General features: G+C 51.1%; 1 protein-coding gene across 10 annotated transcripts in view; it reads left to right on the forward strand.

The window, feature by feature from the left end:
* Nucleotides 1–19,170, forward strand: part of HM13 (histocompatibility minor 13) — a 41,200-nt gene that overhangs the window by 19,200 nt on the left and 2,830 nt on the right. For all 10 annotated transcript variants that reach the window (XR_010836612.1, XR_009331165.2, XR_010836611.1 and 7 more), the window contains 8 exons: nucleotides 527–615; nucleotides 2,232–2,317; nucleotides 2,410–2,535; nucleotides 3,364–3,421; nucleotides 6,554–6,637; nucleotides 11,706–11,742; nucleotides 14,343–14,445; nucleotides 18,717–18,802. Coding sequence is in view for 6 of the 10 variants with exons in the window: in XM_059038803.2 (XP_058894786.1) it covers nucleotides 527–615; nucleotides 2,232–2,317; nucleotides 2,410–2,535; nucleotides 3,364–3,421; nucleotides 6,554–6,637; nucleotides 11,706–11,742; nucleotides 14,343–14,445; nucleotides 18,717–18,802 (669 nt within the window). In the remaining 4 variants the exon portion in view is untranslated. The remainder of the gene's footprint in view (nucleotides 1–526; nucleotides 616–2,231; nucleotides 2,318–2,409; nucleotides 2,536–3,363; nucleotides 3,422–6,553; nucleotides 6,638–11,705; nucleotides 11,743–14,342; nucleotides 14,446–18,716; nucleotides 18,803–19,170) is intronic.

Genomic DNA, 19,170 nt, shown 5'->3' on the forward strand with positions numbered 1-19,170 from the left:
ATGCTCACCCTTTAAGGAGTCAGATCTCACCCCAGGCTACTCGTTGGCACCTCATTTCAGCTCTGCCATCTGCCTAGACTCAGTGGGTCTCCTTCAAGAATGGGGACTTGCCCTACTCAGGCTTGAGCCAGAATATGCATTCTTGACAAGGGACTCTGATACAGATGGTACATAAACTAGACTTTGGAATCCATTGCTCTCATAAAAACTGTGTTTTATGTAAAGTCTGCCTCTGCTTTGTGTTTCTTGGGTGATAACTAGGAGGCGGTATGGAAGCACTAGGAGCCCAGAGACCTATGTTCAGGTCTCAGCTCAGATATTGACTTCCTATGTGACCTGGGCAGCCACTTGCCCTCTGAGGGCCTCTGTTTCCACATCTGTACAATGGGCACAATAACACCTACCTCTCAGGGCAGCTTTGAGGCTGTTGGGAGATAACAGCTTGTAAACAGATGCCTGGGGAGGGCATCAGTGACTGTTGCCCATGGGGGCTCTGTTTGCCAACCTGCTTTGTCTTTCCTTCCAGCCCCTTCATGAATAAGTTTTTTCCAGCCAACTTCCCAAATCGACAGTACCAGCTGCTCTTCACCCAGGGCTCTGGGGAGAACAAGGAAGGTGAGTGCTGCCCACTTTCCCCTGCTTTGGGTGTCTTCCCCCACCCCCGCCTTTGTCTCTCCGATACTGGGACTCCCCGGTACAGCGAGTGATGGAAAAGGTGGACTCGGATCACATCCCAGCTCTTCCGCTGGGTGCACACCGTTACCTCTCTGAGCCTTGCGTGGTTTTGTTGGGGGTTTTTTGTGTTTGTTTTTTTTTTCATCTGTAAAATGAACATCATAATCTAGTACCTCCCTTATAGGCATGTAGTTAGGACTGTGAGTAAGTGATGAGTAGAGAGCGTTCAGCACACCGCCTGGCTTATAGTAAGCAGTTGGCTCTCATGGCTATTTTTATCATGTCAGTTTTTAGTGTGATTATTTCCCACCTAAGATTTGAAAGGGGAGTTCCGTGGCTTTCGAAAAAATGAAAACCGCAGGGAATTGGGAAAAGCCTGGGTCACGTGGGTTAGTTAGGTTGTGGGTTCTACTGCTGTGACAGGATTATCAACGGCTTGGCCAGATGGAAGGTATTTCTTGTGTCAAAGTCTGAGCTCGTGAATGTCGCACTTGTGAATGTGCCTAGCACGTTCTGCCTTGTCCCTGGAGAGCAGGATTCCTTTGTGCATTTCTAGGCATCTGTGCCCAGTCAGTGACTGTTGAGTTTTTTCACCTGTCTTGTGCTCTGCGGCACTCGGGGGCCCGCACGTCCAGAATAGCGCACCGTTGCTCCATGGGCCCTCCCGAAGGAAGGAGAGACGACTGTATCACGGGCCTATTTAGCTAAAGGGAAGCTAGAAAATGTGGCCGAGAGCTAGTTGGCCTTGTGTCCAGGTAAAAATCATCAGGTATTGTTAGCACAAAGGAGAGAACAACTGGGGCCAACCAGCAGTCGGCTACAGTCTGGAATCTGAAAGGAAATGCTGCGCTCTGTGACCCTGGGCAAGCTCCACCGCCTCTCTGGGCTTCCTTAGTAGGACACTTGGAGGTGGTGGAGAAGGGGTCTAACATCAGGACGTCTACCACAGGCTCCCCACCAGAGCAGCCTGGGGGCCTCCCGCCTGCTGCTTCTCCAGGCCTCCCTCTCCTACCTTCCTCCTCCTGTGCTGCTGACACAGTGCTGCCAGCAAGCTTCTTGATTCCTTTGTTGGCACAGTAGAAAGATTTCTGAATGAACTGGGACCTTGTGAAAGCCTTGGGCTCAGTGCAGTCAGCACTGATTGAGCACCCACTGTGTGCAGGCTCCATGCTGAGCGCTGTGTATGGGCCATCTCACCTGCTCCCCACAGCAGTCCTATCAGGGGGGTGCTGCGATTCCCCTTTTTACAGATGAGGAAACTGAAGCTCGGAGAGGGAACTGCCTTCCCCGAGGCCGCCCAGCTACAAGCACAGAGCCCGTGCTTCCAGCATCACAAGCCACCTCCCACTGACCCTGTGTCAGGCCTGGGTGCTCTCTGGGCCCCCCATTCCCTCCTCTAGGGAGTTGGAGGGGCTGGGTGGGGGGGCTCCAGTGAGCACCCCCGACCTGTGGATCTCTGACAGAGCCCACAGCCATGCCCTCCTCCGTCCAGGGGCTGACAGGTGGGAGGGGCAGCCCCGCCCCGGGGAGTGGACTTACCCGGCCTCTCTGCCCAGAGATCATCAACTATGAGTTTGACACCAAGGACCTGGTGTGCCTGGGCCTGAGCAGCATCGTTGGCGTCTGGTACCTGCTGAGGAAGGTAAGTAGCCAGGGCCCGGGGCAGTGTTGGAGGAAGCACCTGAGGGGCAGGGTGGGGGCAGGAGAGCTGGTCTCACTCGCATCTTTCCCCAGCACTGGATTGCCAACAACCTCTTCGGCCTGGCCTTTTCCCTTAACGGGGTGGAGCTCCTGCACCTGAACAACGTCAGCACCGGCTGCATCCTGCTGGGCGGGCTCTTCATCTACGATGTGTTCTGGGTGAGTTGGGCAGGGACACAAAGGATGTCTGGCTACCGGGCCCCCTCGCCTCCTCCTCCCCTGTCTCTGGCCCAAGCAGCGGTCATCTGATAGAGGGAAGCTGCCCTGACCTGGAAGTAAGACCCCAGAGCAGGTCCTTTCTGGGCCCAGTGCCCTCAGCTGTGGAATGGATGAGAGAGCAGAGTCCTCACTTGCTGAGAGCCCACCCTATGCCCAGTGCCTTCCAGCCACCCTCTCTTCCTCATGGTGGCCCCAGCAGGGGTATTGCTTATCCTGTGTCTCTCCAGCAAGCGAGCTGAGGCTCAGAGACGTTGAGGCAGGTGTGGTTAAAGCAGGTGAGTGGACGCTGGTGAGCAAGGCACTGACTGTGAGGACGTAGGCTGTGTGCCAGCCCTGGGCTAAAAGACCTGCCACGCTCACTCTGAGGGGCCCCACTGAGGGATCGAGGGCAGCCTGACTCAGGCACCCTTTCCCTGGCCTCAGGGAGCCTCTTCTCCCCTTAAGTGTGTGGTGCTGGAGGACTTTCTGTCTTGGGAGGGGCAGACCCCTGAACTAACATAGGATGCCTGGCCGGGGCCATCAGCGGCCCTTTACCAACTCCTTGGAACTGCCCCTCATTGCTACCTAGAACAAGGAGCCCTGTGAAGTGTCCACATGGCCAGTGTCGGTGGCCACCTCATCTCAACTTCACATCTGCTCTGGAGCCCTTCCTGGCTCTCTGCCCCTTTCCCGCCCGTCTCAGGCAGCAGCACATTGAGAAGCCCAAGCACAGCCATTCCTTCCCACCCAGCCCTCACCTCCCTCCAGACTCCTGTCTCCTCCTTCTAGGTATTTGGCACCAATGTGATGGTGACAGTGGCCAAGTCCTTTGAGGCACCAATAAAATGTAAGTGACCACCCCACCATGGGGAGCCCGTCTGCCCCCACCCTGGTGGCCCATCCCCTCGTGGTCCCTGTTTTGGTCCGTACCCTCCCTTAGCTCTTCCTCTTCCAAGCTTCCCTGTGTCTCCAGCCTGGTTTCCTTCTCCCCTTTGATTCATCCACTGTGTTCCTGCACAGCCATCCTCCTCCCAGACCCTGGCCTCCAGCCGTCTGGTCACAATGCATGGCTCTGTGGGACGAGCTGGAATGGGGGCAAGCACAGAGAGGGGTGCAGGGCAGCCTGTGCAGGGCAGGCAGCGGCCTCCGGAGGAGGATATCCCCCACGCCAAGACCTGGAGCCCCCTCCCTGGATCCCTTTGGCACATAAATATCAGGTGCTGTCTGCCCCATGCCTCTCACACTGCCCTGATTTTGTTCTTCAGTGTATCCATTGTTATAAATATTAGAAAGCCTACCTACAAGCATCTGTAAAGAATGTGGAGACTTCCTTGGCGGTCCAATGGTTAAGACTCCACGCTTCCACTGCAGGGGGAGCGGGTTCAATCCCTGGTCAGGGAACTAAGATCCTGCATGCCGTGCTGCATGGCAAAAAAAAAAAAAAAAGTGGAAATGTTGTTATTTCACACTGCAGCAAGCCCAGTGGCAGAGCATCTATAGAGTTGGGTTTCTGACCCTCAGTGGCATTGCCAAGAGCCAAGGTCACCTCAGCCCTCCACCTCACCATTCTCAGCATGTTCAGGGGCAGAAAGGGGGAACTTAATGTCTCTCTTTCATCAGAGAGGGATGTTTTTCCCCAAATTCCCCCTGTAGCCTCTCTCACATTTCACTGGCCAGAACTGGGTCACAGGCCCAATTCTGTCATTCATTATCAAGGGGGATGGGAAAAGCATGATGAGCTTGGAGTTTAAGCCTTAGCCTAATCAAGAATCACCTCCTGGCATCACAAGACCCAAAAGGAGGAACGGAATCAGTCAGACATGATGGAAGGAAGCAGGGGGGTCCTGTCAGGAAGACATCACAGCTCCACGAGGAGTGCTGCTTGAGCAGCGGGCAGATGGGGTGGAGTCAGCCCCAGGAGTCAAGAAATGGCTGTCCTCCTCACGGTCTGACTCTCCCCTGGTGCACACAGCTCCTCTCTGTGAGCTGGAGAGAGGATGGTGGTCACTCGTTGTTCCTAGCTGCTGCAATCACAGCTCAGCAACCCTAGAGGAAAACAAGTTTCCCCCAGCTTTGGCTTGGATGAACCCATGGAGCCTGGCGTGGCCCGTGAGCTAGGCATTCCAGCTGGGAGTGGTGGAAAGGCCAGGGTCACTGCCCTCTCCAGTGCCTGAGGGCAGAGTATTTGAATCAGCAGCCTCCCAGAACCAAGGGTGTAAGGTGAGGGCAGTTCTTCAGAGCAAGAGAACAGATGCTGGGCAAGCCAGAAAGAAGAGCAGCTATGCCCTACGTGCTGTGATGGATGCACCCAGCCAAGGTGTCAGGAAAGCTTTCCTGGGTCACAAAGGATGAATATGTGTTAACCAAGCACACAGGGGCAGTAAGGGCATTTGAAAGAGAGAGTACAGCCAAGGGCTACAATTAGGAAAATGCATGGAGGGAGCAGAGAATCGGGGAGGGAATGTGGCTGAGTTTAGGGGAGCAGCAGAAAAGAGACCAGATACGGGGAAGCCAAGGATGGCATGTCAAGGAGCCTGGACACTGCCCAGTAGGCAGTGGATGAGCCATTGGAAGACTCTGAACAGGGAAATGACAGTCATCTCTGGTTTCTGGTGCTTGAAATTTGGTTTTCTGGCTTGGGGAGAAAGTCCGTTGCCCTTCACTGCTAGGAGTAGAGCTCAGAGGCAGTCTAACAAGAGTAGTTAAGTGGACAGATGCTGAAGTCAGGAGGCCTGGACTTGAATCCCAGATGTGACATTCGCTGGCTACGTGGCCCGAGGGAAGAGACTTCACCACCCTGGGCCCTGGTTTCCACATCTGCCACTCAGAATTGAATGGTACCAGGTTTGGGAGGATCAAATGAGGAGAGCTGTAAATCACTGATTGTGCATTCAAGGCAGGAAGAAGCAGGCAAGGAAGGGCCTCTGTACAATTCATTAGGGAAACACAAGCTTGCCCAGAACCCCCAGCTTACCTCTGCATACATACCTCTGCATACATACCATTGGCCAGAGCTGGGTCACATGACCACTCCTAGCTGCAAGGGAAGTCAGGAATTTTGGGGACCAGATTGTCCTGATTGTCGTAGCCTTATGCCACACTTGATTCATCCCCTGGGAGGGCGGCCCCACACAAAAGCAGGACTGGGTTAGTAAAGAAGGCGTGATGTAGCAGTTAACAATGTGTGCAAATCACCTAATCCTCACCACATCCCTGTGGGGTCAGTTCAGCTGTTATACCCATTTTATAGGTGAGACAACCAAGACCCAGAGCAGTTAAGTAAACTGTGCAGTCACACAGCAGAGCCAGGATTCAGACCCACACAGTCTGACCCTGAAGCCCACACATAACTGCTCTCTGCTCCAGGCCCCTATGGATGAAATCCAGCTACAGCTGCCTCTTGCCATAACTGGACATACAGGGAGGCATTTCTCTCAATCTGTACTTATCCAAACAAGCTGGCCAGCAGGATTTCTGAGTAAGGGGCTCTAAGCAAGGAATTCATAGGTATGTGGCCTCTTCACCCTCAGCAGATACAGAAACAGCCTGTAGCCCAAGCTCTCCCTGCTTCAGAACAAGGGTCTGTCCACACCCCAGCTGCAGTGAGATGCAAAGCCTATTAGATGCCAGCACCGTGTGGGCTGTTTCATCTTTTATATACTAGGCGTTAGGGTCAATCCCATTTAACCAGAGTTCTAGCTATAAAAGGGTATTGAAATTGTATGACCCATGAGTTGCAGGTGAATAAAGGCATTAAACCTTTAGCCTAGATGATCCTAGATTCTTCCCTGCTCTAACCAGCTGTGATTCCACGTGGAGACATTGCCCTTCAGCCCTTCAACATCCTCTCAGCTCCCCCTTCCCATCCCCCCCACCCAGAAATGCAGGTGTGTAAGTTCCATACACCAGAGGTGGAGGGCTAGGAGTCAGAGTGAGCTGGGCTCTCACCACCTCCTCGCATCCCTGCCTCCCCCTGCAGTGGTGTTTCCCCAGGATCTGCTGGAGAAGGGCCTGGAAGCGGACAATTTTGCCATGCTGGGACTCGGAGACATCGTCATTCCAGGTGACCAGGCTGAGGTGGGGGCCACAGTGCAAAGGGTGGAGGGGGCTTCCCTGGACAAGGAGGAGTCCTGTGAAACACAGCCTTACCCACCAGGAGAGGGAAGGAGAAAGGATTAGGCTGGGAGATCCCCCCGCCCCCTGCCCGGGGGTCTGGTGAAGGGGTCCACCTCAGCACACATTGTAGGGTGCCGGTCCGGGGCCAGGCCATGGGCTGGGCACTGGAGGGACAGTGGTGAGCAAGACTGCCCCTCACGGAGCTTCGGACTCGGTGAGCAGACATTACTCAAGAACTACAGAAATAAATGTATATGACAGACTGAAATACACTCTAAAAAGGGACATACTGTGGCAGTGTTAAAGGAATCTGATCCCATCACACACTTGCACGTGTACACACCCCTTCCCAATGTTTTTGGGTAACACAAATGTGCTAGAAGTGCCACAGTCCCCTTGGTCCTCCTCTCCCCAGTGCTGGGAGGGCTCCAGGGAGAACATGCACTGTGCGTGGACACGGGGCACCATGGCTCTGGGCTCCTTTGTCTGCAGTCTTAGCAGAGGCACAGGTGGCACGCACCTGCTCGACTGCACGAGCTGGCTTTTGAGCCCATTTCGTTGTGTGGGTGCTAGTCAGCGTACCTGTGGATACAGGGACAGGTGCCCCGTGTGAAGGTCTGAGCGTGGGCATACATCCCTGGCGGCCTGCAGCCCGAACTACCTGGGGGCAAAGCTGAGCTGCCTCTCTGAGGGCAGCTGAAGTGGCTGAGGCTTGGATGCTGTGTGTCTGCGAGATCCAGGCCTGGTGACAGGGCCATGGAACATCCAAAGAGCATTCTTAACTCCCCTAGTCCCAGAGGCTGAGTCAGAGGATTAGAAGCACCCCTGGTGCTTGCTTAAAACAAGAAAGTTTGGAACCAATTAAAAGCTAATTTATTTTCCAGTGTAGGACATAATAGCAATTCTGCTAGTAAGCTGGGATGGTACAGGCACTTGTGTTGTGATACCTTCCTTTTGATGCGTATGATGGTGAAGCAAAGGCTTTCTCTCTTGTGCCAGTGAGGAAACTGAGGCTCAGAAATGTAGGGACTTAAGGTAAATTCACACACTAGGAAGCAAAAGGGCCAAGACTCAGACCAGGTCTGTCTGACTGCAAAAAAGGTTATATTATCAGAACTGCTTTTATGACAGTAATAACAATAATAAGATAGTCCCAGAACTATCATTTGTCAGGCACCTGTTGTTGGCCCAGCACTATGCTGGGTGTTTTTTAATATGTTATCTTTGCTACTTCTTGCAGCCCAATGAGGTAGAGGGTATTTCCGTGTTACTGATGAGGAAACTGAGGTTCAAAGAGACTTGCCTAAGGCCGTGGGGCCATGGTCTTGAAGCCAGGTGTTCCCATAGCTTGTGGTGCTGGGAGGAGGGAAGCAGCTCCATCAGACTGAAGCAACTGAGTCCCATAAAGCATTCGTCTCGCCCTGCAGGGGAGAGTCTGTCACAGGCACCCGCAGACTTCCCCATTGTCCTTGTTGGGTGGTTCTGGGCTTGAGGCCTGCATGGGACATCTCTGCGTATCCCCATATTCCTGTGTATCTGAGTCTTTTCTGCAGTCACAATCAGTGTGAGTTAGTGCACCCTCACAGAGCCTCGGGGATGATCTTGAAGGAAGAATGGGTTGTGGGGTGTTGCTTTGAGGATCAGATGCATTATTGTGAGTAAAAGCTCTTGGGAGCTATGCCCCGTGGATTAGTTGAAGAACAGTTGTAGAATTCAGCTGCCAGGGGCCACTGGGTTCCCAGTTTTGTTTCCAGAACGGCAGCATTTGTCTGTCCTCACCACCCACCAGCTCCCTACTCCCAGTCTTAGGACTAACTCATTTTCCTCTTTGAAATTAATCACATTGCCAGTCAGTGCTTCTGATGAGCACAGAATGTTTTGGCTCCTGAGAACCTGCTCTCAACTGAATGAGGTTCAGCCCTACTCTGTCTGAGCCCAAAGATAAGTCAGGGAGACAGGCACACAGATGGACGTGTGTGCAACATGCAGAGGCCGGACTGGCTGGCTGTGTCTCAGGGACTCAGGTTTCCAGCGTGACTGGGCTCGGTTTTGAAGTGCAAATAGTGCAGTGGGTGGACAGAGTTCACTGTCCTTGCCTCAGCTCCTACAGAACCTCCCAGTGCTCTGCTTGCTCCTATTCTTTCTCCCTCCAGCCAAGCAACTGCCATGGGGGTCTTTTTCAAAATCTTTTTAGGTTCTTCTCCCACTTAGAGTTCTTCCAGTGTGTCCCCTTACTCCCACTCCTCTCGTACCCATGGGGCCCTGCATGGCTGGTCCATCCCCAGCATCTCCTGCTCTAGGCTGCAGCCTTACTGGCTCCTTGACTGCTGCCACACCTCCTGAGCCCTCTTTCCTCTTTGCACACGCTGTTCCCTCTCCCTGGCAAGTGTCACTTCCTCAAAGAAGCCCTCCTTCCTCCCCACCTCCCCCCAGACTGGGTCTCATCCCCTGATAGACCTTCCCATGACACAGGAAGCACCCTTTCACAGGCACAGTCTTACACTGATTTTTTTTTTAACATCTTTATTGGAGTATAATTGCTTTACAATGGTGTGTTAGTTTCTGTTGTTTAACGAAGTGAATCAGCTGTACATATACATATATCCCCATATCTCCTCCCTCGTGCATATCCCTCCCACCCCTCTAGGTATTCACAGAGCACCGAGCTGATCTCCCTGTGCTATGCGGCTGCTTCCCACTAGCTATCTGTTTTACGTTTGGTAGTGTATATATGTCCAGGCCACTCTCTCACTTCATCTCAGCTTACCCTTCCCCCTCCCCGTGTCCTCAAGTCCATTCTCTATGTCTGCATCTTTATTCCTGTCCTGCCCCTAGGTTCTTCAGAGCCTTTTTTTTTTTTAGATTCCATATATATATGTGTTAGCATACTGTATTTGTTTTTCTCTTTCTGACTTACTTCACTCTGTATGACAGACTCTAGGTCCATCCACCTCACTACAAATAACTCAATTTCATTTCTTTTTGTGGCTGAGTAATATTCCATTGTATATATGTACCACATCTCCTTTATCCATTCATCTGTCGATGGGCACTTAGGTTGCTTCCATGTCCTGGCTGTTGTAAATAGAGCTGCAGTGAACATTGTGGTACATGACTCTTTTTGAATTATGGTTTTCTCAGGGTATATGACCAGTAGTGGGATTGCTGGGTCGTATGGTAGTTCTGTTTTTAGTTTTCTAAGGAACCTCCATACTATTCTCCGTAGTGGCTGTATCAATTTACATTCCCACCAACAGTGCAAGAGGGTTCCCTTTTCTCCACACCCTCTCCAGCATTTATTGTTTGTAGATTTTTTGATGATGGCCATTCCAACTGGTGTGAGGTGATGCCTCATTGTAGTTTTGATTTGCATTTCTCTGATGATTCATGATATTGAGCATCCTTTCATGTGTTTGTTGGCAATCTGTATATCTTCTTTGGAGAAATGTCTGTTTAGGTCTTCTGGCCATTTTTGGATTGGGTTGTTTGGTTTTTTTTTTTTTTTTTTGATACTGAGCTGCATGAGCTGCTTGTAAGTTTTAGAAATTAATCCTTTGTCAGTTGCTTGGTTTGCAAATATTTTCTGCCATTCTGAGGGTTGTCTTTTCATCTTGTTTATGTTTTCCTTGGCTGTGCAAAAGCTTTTAAGTTTCATTAGGTCCCATTTGTTTATATTTCCATTTCTCTAGGAGGTGGGTCAAAAAGGATCTTGCTGTGATTTATGTCATAGAGTGTTCTGCCTATGTTTTCCTCTGAGAGTTTTGTAGTGTCTGGTCTACGTTTAGGTCTTTAATCCATTTTGAGTTTATTTTTGTGTATGGTGTTAGGGAGTGTTCTGATTTCATTCTTTTACATGTAGCTGTCCAGTTTTCCCAGCACCACTTATGGAAGAGGCTGTCTTCTCTCCATTGTATATTCTTGCCTCCTTTATCAAAGGTAAGGTGACCATATGTGCATGGGTTTATCTCTGGGCTTTCTATCCTGTTCCATTGATCTATATTTCTCTTTTTGTGCCAGTACCATACTGTCTTGATTACTGTAGCTTTGTAGTATAGTCTGAAGTCCAGGAGCCTGATTCCTCCAGCTCCATTTTTCTTTCTCAAGATTGCTTTGGCTATTCGGGGTCTTTTGTGTTTCCATACAAATTGTGAAATTTTTTGTTCTAGTTCTGCAAAAAATTCCATTGGTAGTTTGATAGGGATTGCATTGACTCTGTAGATTGCTTTGGGTAGTATAGTCATTTTCACAATGTTGATTCGTCCAATCCAAGAACATTGTATATCTCTCCATCTGTTTGTATCATCTTTAATTTCTTTCCTCAGTGTCTTATAGTTTTCTGCATACAGGTCTTTTGTCTCCTTAGGTAGGTTTATTCCTAGGTATTTTATTCTTTTTGTTGCAATGGTAAATTGGAGTGTTTCCTTAATTTCTCTTTCAGATTTTTCATCATTAGTGTATAGGAATGCAAGAGATTTCTGTACATTAATTTTGTATCCTGCTACTTTACCAAATTCATTGATTAGCTCTAGTAGTTTTCTGATAGCATCTTTAGAATTCTCTATGTATAGTATCATGTCATCTGCAAACGGTGACAGCTTTACTTTTTCTTTTCAGATTACTTACATTGATTTTTGTTAATATTCGATCAGCATGCCCTGCCCCCTCGGCTGGGCTCTGAGAGCAGTGGTTTTGCTTCCCCCTGTATTGAGTATGGTGCCTAGTGCTTAGGCACCCTATAAATGTTTGGGAGGGTAGGCCCAGTGTGCCACACTGTGGTGCTATGAGGTGCCAGGTCAGCGTAGTCCCAGACCAAAGCAAAATCCTGGAACCGTCTCATTGTTCCAGGGGGCCTGAAGGTAGAGAAACGGGATTTCTGCTGGAAGTTAGCAGTGTCAGCCACACCCTTGGCCCCTGATGATTGCTCCGTGGCTGAGAACAAGTAGGGACCCAGTTGCATATTAGCTGACTACACTGCTCCTCCTCTACCACTGTCTAACCTGGCTTTCTCCCCGCAGGAATCTTCATCGCCTTGCTGCTGCGTTTTGACATCAGGTAAGCCGCTTAGGCACCCTAATGCTCAGATTCCACAAGTGAGGGGCCTCCCCTGGGCAGGGAGGTTCTCTGGGGTTCTTCAGCTTCCAGGAGCCCAAAGGAGGTAACTCGGGACCACACTTTCCACCCCCACAGCAGCCAGGGCAATTCTGATTTTATCTGTGTTTTGCATCTTGAGGTTCTAAGTGTTCAAAGAGCCTGGAGAGGGTGGGGGAGCTATGAATCACAGAGTGAGATTTAAACCCAGAGGGTCCTGGTGGTACCCATAGAGCTTTCTCACCATGTGATCTTGGCAAGTGAACTGACCTTTCTGAGGGAAGGTTTCTCATCCTTAAGTTAGTAGTAAACAGAAGCTCCTGCCTGAGGCTGACCGAGAAGATGTGGAGGGAGTGCTGAGCACAGGCTGACCTCAGCGGCTCCCAGGGAAGTCCAGCTGCAGGCACCGTTGTCATCATTATCGCTTTTTATCAGCCCGGGGTCAGGTCACCGTGTCCCAGCTGCTCTAGCTGTTCCGCACCCTCTCCTTACTCAGACATTTTCAGTCCATTGTAGAAAGTGAGCACAAGGGTGAGGGAAGGGGGCCAAGTTGAGCCACCCCTTTAAACTCAGAAAAGGTCACGCTGAGTTAATGCACCTGGTCAGCTGGGCCTGCCACCACTAGGTGGTGCTTAGTCTTCCCAGTGGAGGGCGTGCTATGTGTGCGCTTAATTTTGAGGTGGTTTATGAACTTTTCTTAATCTCCTTGTGCCCAGTAGTTGCCAAAACAGTAATAGTGTTGAAAGTGGTAGTGAGAAACTCAGTGCCAGTGTCATGGAAATCCAAGTTGCATGTGAAACTTTAACTTTTCCTCAGTGACATAGATCTGGGTTATTTGGGTAGTGCCACTGTGGAGCCTTTGGAAGGGACCTGGCCAGTCTGTAAGTAGAAGCACATCTGTGCCAGCTGCTCTGCCCCTAGATGTTCAGAGGTAATACAAAGAGCAACCCACAAGAGTCTCCAGGCCATTTGCTAGAGATACAGATTCAGCTGGCAGCACCCGCAGAGGAAGGATCTCATTCCTGGCCTGGACTTGCAGGATAAGCAAGTCCTTCCGAGATGGTTCCAGAATCTGCATGACATTCCCAAAGGGAATCCGTTACCCTTCAGACTGCACAACAGGACAGGTCTCAGTGTACTTGCAGCTCCAGGCTCAGAAGCCGCCAGGGTAAGGAGGGAAGGGCATCAGAAGTACTCATTCATTCCACAGATGTTGCTGGACACAGGCAAAGGTCCTGAGCTGGCATTGTGAAAGGGCATCAAGTGATGGCAATGCCAGGTTGCACGGGTCAGCTCTTCTGAAGCCGATCTTTGGTGAATCGCCCAGGAAGCCACTGGCGTTCTATCCATGTAATCAGCATCCATTCAGTATTCACAGCGGGTTACTGAACTGTTAGCTCCACTGCGCTTAAAAGAACTTAGCTGTACATTTTCTGTATCAGTGTTCCTCAAAGCATGATCCACCTGTATCAGATTCAAAATGCAGATCCCCAGGGCTTCCCTGGTGGCACAGTGGTTGGGAGTCCGCCTGCCGATGCAGGAGACACGGGTTAGTGCCCCGGTCCGGGAAGATCCCACATGCCGCAGAGTGGCTAGGCCTGTGAGCCATGGCCGCTGAGCCTGCGCGTCTGGAGCCTGTGCTCCGCAACGGGAGAGGCCACAACAGTGACAGGTCCGCGTACCGCAAAAAAAAAAAAAAATTGCAGATCGCCAAACCAACAAGGACCTACTGTATAGCACAGGGAACTATACTTAATATTTTATAATAACCTGTAAGGGAAGAGAATCTGAAGAAGAATATATATATATATATATATATATATATATATATACACACACACACACACACACACACACACATATATATGAATCGCTGTGCTTTCCACCTGAAAGTAACACAATATTATAAATCAACTATACTTCAATTTAAAAGAAAAAAGCCAAAAATAAATAAAGTCATTACAAAATTAAAATTAAAAAACTATGCAGATCCCCAGACCTATTAGATCCAACTCCCTGGGATTTGGACCTAGAACTCTGGGTGTTTCTTTTTTGGGGGGGTGGGGTGTTTCTTTGGGGTTTTTTTGTTTTTGTTTTGTTTTTTTGGCCGTGCTGCGTGGCTTGCGGAATCTCAGTTCCCCGACCAGGGATTGAACCCGGCCATGGCACTGAAAGCCCAGAATCCTAACCGCTAGACCACCAGGGAACTCCCATACAGCTCTGTATTTTTTTAACATGCTGTCCAGGTGATTTTTATGCTGGCCTGAGCTTCCTGGCCGCTGTTCCTAGGTTATAGCATTTGATAACTCACCAACCACTAGGGAGATGGCTCATGGTTTTCCCATTTTGCAGATGAGTAAACTGAGGCTGAAAGGAGGAAAGTGACTGGTCCAAAGACACTTAGCTGGGGCAGAATCAGAGTGCATGCCCACCTCCAAGCCACTGGCCCAGAGCTCTCAGCCACCCCACACAGCCTCCAGGGTCTTCCGCACCTCCCCTCCTCCTCACTGTTGCTCTGCAGTGCCTCAATCTCACCCTCCTCTCTCCCCACACCATCACTGAAGCTTGAAGAAGAACACCCACACCTACTTCTACACCAGCTTTGCAGCCTACATCTTCGGCCTGGGCCTGACCATCTTCATCATGCACATCTTCAAGCACGCCCAGGTGAGCACGACTGACTGTCCTCGGTGTATCAGGAGTGCTTTCACTGCAAGTGATGGGCACTTACTTGTCCCACATGCAAGCAGTCCAGTGGTGTAGAGCAAGCGTGTCTGTGATTCTCTGGGCCTTTTCACCTGTGGTCGTTGCAAGGTGACTGCCCTACTTCAGGCAGCACATGCACACGGGTGGCAAGGAGGAGAAGGAGGAAGGATGCCAGCATGCCTGTCGCCTTCATCAGGAAGGCGACACCTTTCTCCGAGTCCTCTCAGCAGAGTTTTGCCCACATCTCCTGGGACATATCAGTGTCACTGGGCCCGAGCTGTAATGTGGCCACGGCTTCTCAGCCTCGGTAGTGGGAGCAGACAGAAGAACGGGATCAGGTGGGTGTTGATGGTCTCAGCCCATTGTCCACCCACCAGGTAAGTGATAGGATGTCAGGGTCCCCCTTCCATTACTCCCCAAGCAGGCCAGGCTCTGCTCCCTTCTCCCACCTAGATGGGTACTGAGCTGCCACAGAGTGAACCAGGCTGGACTGGGGCTGAAAGCTGTTATTGTGGCCTGGAGAAGAGGAGCTGGGGAGGGGAAAGCCAGCAGACAGGGTTGCTCTCTACTGGAAATAAGAGCACTCCCCATGTGTCAGGCTCTGCTCAGTACTTCACAAGGATCCTGTGAACAGATGAGGGAACTGGAGTTCAGGTGCTACGTGGCAAGTGTGTGGTGGAGCCAGGATTCAAACCTGTGTCACGTGAAGACCAAGCCCAGGCTCTGAACCCCCGGCCATGGGAGAGGCAGTGTGGAGTGGAGGCTAAGGGAGCCCTGGTGTGAATCCAGGTTCCACCGTCTGCTTTTGCAGGACTCTGGGCAAGTTGCTGAAGTTATACTCAGGATTCCTCATTGATTCGTGAAAACAGAAAATGAGGATAAATAATAGTAGCCACCTTGGGGTCGTCTGAGGGTGAAATGAGTTAATATAAGTAAAGTGCTCAGAAGCATGCCTGGCCCAGTTAGTATTACTGTACCCCTTCCATCCTCCCCTCCTCCTCCTCCCTTCCCCCTTCCCCAGGGCACCAGCCACAGAGAAGCCACATTTAAATTAATCATAAGAGCTGCTGGCCAGTTACTCTGTGCCAGGCACTGTGCTAAACCCTCTCGCTCATTAACTCATTTAGTCCTTACAATATTTTCATATCTACAATGTCTATGAAATTGAAACTAATGTTTTACAGAAGGTCCAAGGTCCCCTGGCCCATAGAGAAACCAAGAACCAGTGGGGAAGCACCTCTCCTTCACTTCTGCCCCAAATGGCCTTGGAAGCTCCGCAAGCTGAGAGGGACATGCACTTGGCAAAGAGGGCACAGGGAGTGCTTGGGCCTCCTTGGAGGTCTCTTCTCCAGCTGTCAGTCCCATGAGAGTCCAAGCCCAGAGCTATTCCACAGAGGGCCACCAGGTGGCAGGCTTGCCTTCTTCCTGGGCTGGACTCAGCGAAGGCTCCATTGGGAGCTCTCACACAGGCTCAGGGCAGAGGTGGGAGAGGTGGTCCTCTCTGTGGGAGAGAGAAAAGGAGCCTTCCCTGGGTGACACAGCAAGTCAAGCTGAGACCTGGCTGGAGCCCTCGACTCCCGGTCTCAGGCCTCTGCTACTCCCCAGCAGCAGCCCAGCTGTTCTCCCCAGTCATCCACATGGGCATCTCTCTGAAAATGTTTTTTGGGATGGGGATTGGGACACAAGGGGAACCTGTTCTTTGAGCTCCTTCTCCCTCTCCAAGACATAGGCAGTCCCAGTGCGAGCAGTTCCCTAGGTAGGAGTCACCTCTGCCTCTGTGTTCCCATTTGGCTTCTATCAAAAATGCACTCCAAGCCAGGACTAGCAGCCTCCTAGAAAGGTGTTTAATGATGATCAGGAAAGTGATTTATCTGTGGTCACACAGCAAAGCCAAGGCAAGATGGAGAGGCAGGAGTCCTGACCCCCAGCTCACTGCCCCGAGCTGTACATCCCATCCTCTCCTTAGCACTGACTTTCTTTGGAGAGGTTCCCTTGTGCCTTGAGAGGGAAAAAAAGAATAGGTTTGTATGCCTGTGGTACTAAGCAAACTCAGTTCTTCCCAAAGGAGCCCCTCAGTTGCTGCCAGCTCTTAAGTGAGCCAGGCCATGGTGGGGCCAGACTTCTATGCACCCTCCTCCTGGGAAGCCTTCTGTTTTGCCCAGCCTGGCCTTGGTGAAGAAAATATACTGGACTTAGAGACAGAGGAACCTGGGTCTGTATCCTGACCAACTGTGTGATTTAGGGCAGATCCTTTTTTCTCCTCTGATCTTCAGTCTCCATCTATAAAAGTGATCTACTTTTCAGAAATTAAATTTTAATCAGTTTGTATTTGTTTTATTTTTATTTCATTAATTTTTGCTTTGCCTTTATTATTTTCTTCCTACTGTGGGGGTGTTTATTTTATTCTTTTTCTGGCTTCCTGATTTGAAAACTGAGATTGTTTATTTCCAGTCTTTCTAGTAAATATACTTAGGGTTACACATTTTCCCCTGAGTACTGCTTTGGCTGCCTCTCACAAGCCTTGGTGCACACCTTTGTCGTTGTGATTTCTGTCATTCTTGGCCCAAAACCTATCTCATAGCAAAGACCTGATGCAGGAGAAGAAGCTCAGCTGCCCAAGTTCAAATCCCAACTCAGCCACTTAACACCCTGTGTGACCTCAGGCAAGTCATTTCCTTCTGAACCTCAACAGCATCATCTGTAAAACTCAGATCCAAATGATTAGGCTGTTATTAGTTTCAAGGATAATGTATATGAAGTGGGGTAGTTCACAGCTCACCCATGCCAGGAGCCAGGAAATGGTCTGATGGTCAGCCTCTGGAGACTGTTGGAGCCCTGTTCTCTAGCCAGGGGCTGGCTTTGCCTTTGGAATAATGTCTCCTTCACCCTCACCCTAGTTATCTCCAGAACACCTCCTTAATTTTGTGAGCATCTGTGAGGAAACCATTGGCTTAGTATTTACCAGGCCCTCTTCTAAGTACCAGGAATACAGCAGTGAACAAGACAGCCGTGGAGCCTGCCGTCATGGAGTTGACAGCGAAACAGGAGAGAAACTCCAGGCTATAATGGCACAGGGATGTTTCAGTCCAGGTTGCCAGAGAATGTTGTGAAGAATTGCGGGGGGAGTGGAGGGGCTGAGAGTATGCAGCAAGAGGGCCTGACTCCATGGAAGCAAAGGCTGCCCCACAGAAGTAACAGCTGAGCTGAGGTCTGATGGAGGAGGAACCTAGGTACAGGTGGGAAGAACATCCCAGAAACGGTACATGCAGAGGTCCTGTAGCTTCAGGTGACAAGGAGGACCAAAATGAGACCAGTGTGGCCAGAGTAGGGCAGGGCAGGTGAGGTTGGAGAAGGAAGCAGGGGTCACATCTCATGGGGACTTCAGACTGCTGGGAGCATTGGGGGCCACGGAGGGTTTATCAGTAGCATGAGGTCCAGCTTTCAGATGCTGCAAGGAGAAGAATGGCTTTGGAGTCTGGGGGGTGCCCAAGTTCAACCTCCAGTTCGCCATTTAGGCCTCCAAGGCCTGGGCTACCCCCTCTCCTCCCAAAGCATCAGCCTTCCTTCCATACACAAGGAGGATGGTCACAGTGGGTGTGGAGCTGGACTGAAGCGCTCCCCAGAGGCTGAGCTCGGTGCACACAGTAGGTACTCTGGGAGCAGGGCCTGTTAAGTGTAATTGTCCCGTCCTCCAGACCCAGCTTCACCAGGAGTTTCCTCACAGGCTCTGGGCCCAGACCACCTGGGCATGAATCCCGGTGGAGCCAATGACCAGTTGGGTGACCTCAATCCAGGCCACAGAAAGTACTCCATCCATAGCAGCTATGTCGTAATCATTGTCATTCTAACAGCATCTCCTGGAGCGTTGTTAAAAGTGCAGACTTCCAGCCCCAGACCTAGGCAAGCAGGGTCTCTGGGCATAGGACCAACTCAGGAGGTTGCAAGTTTGAACCTGATGTCCTGGGCAGTTGGGATGCTGCCATCCAGACTTATGTGTACCCTTAAAGCCCTGCATACTTGAGTTTCTTTGGATTTCTTGTGTTCCCTCCCAGAGAAGAACAGCCCTGGTCTGGAGTCAGGAGCCCTGGGTTTGGGCCTAGCCACTGACTTGCTCTGTGAACCTAGGCAGTCAGTGTCCCTCAGTCACACCCGGGAGAGGGTTGGGGTGATGGGCACAGCCCTGAGCCTGTGCCCTGCCCATCATTGCCTCACCAGCCTGTGTTCTCTCTCAGCCTGCACTCCTGTACCTGGTCCCCGCCTGCATCGGCTTTCCTGTCCTGGTGGCACTGGCCAAGGGAGAAGTGACAGAGATGTTCAGGTAAGAGGCAGCAGGGGGCAGAAGTCTGCATGGCACAGGTGCACCTGCAGGCAGCTAGTGGAGCCTGCCAGGGCTGTTGGTACATGTCTCCAGGGGAGCACTGTTCCCACCACCGGCCTCACCCCTTGCCCTTTCCACCAGCACATGGGGGCCAGGCCCGTGGGCACCAGCGGAACCCTCGTGGGGGCCAGGAGCCAGGGGAGGGCAAGGCCTTGGGGCTCTCGAGGCAGCCCCCACACCCAGATGCCAGCTGAGTCTTGAGAGGGAACTGGCTGGTGTAGATTCCCCCCCAGACTGCCCCACTGTTGGGAACCCTGCGTTCCCATTCCTGACTCTGCTGCCATGTGACTTCAGGCATGTCCTTCCCC

The sequence above is a fragment of the Kogia breviceps genome, chromosome 14 (genome assembly GCF_026419965.1).
Source record: "Kogia breviceps isolate mKogBre1 chromosome 14, mKogBre1 haplotype 1, whole genome shotgun sequence".
NCBI classification, from domain to species: Eukaryota; Metazoa; Chordata; class Mammalia; order Artiodactyla; family Physeteridae; genus Kogia; species Kogia breviceps.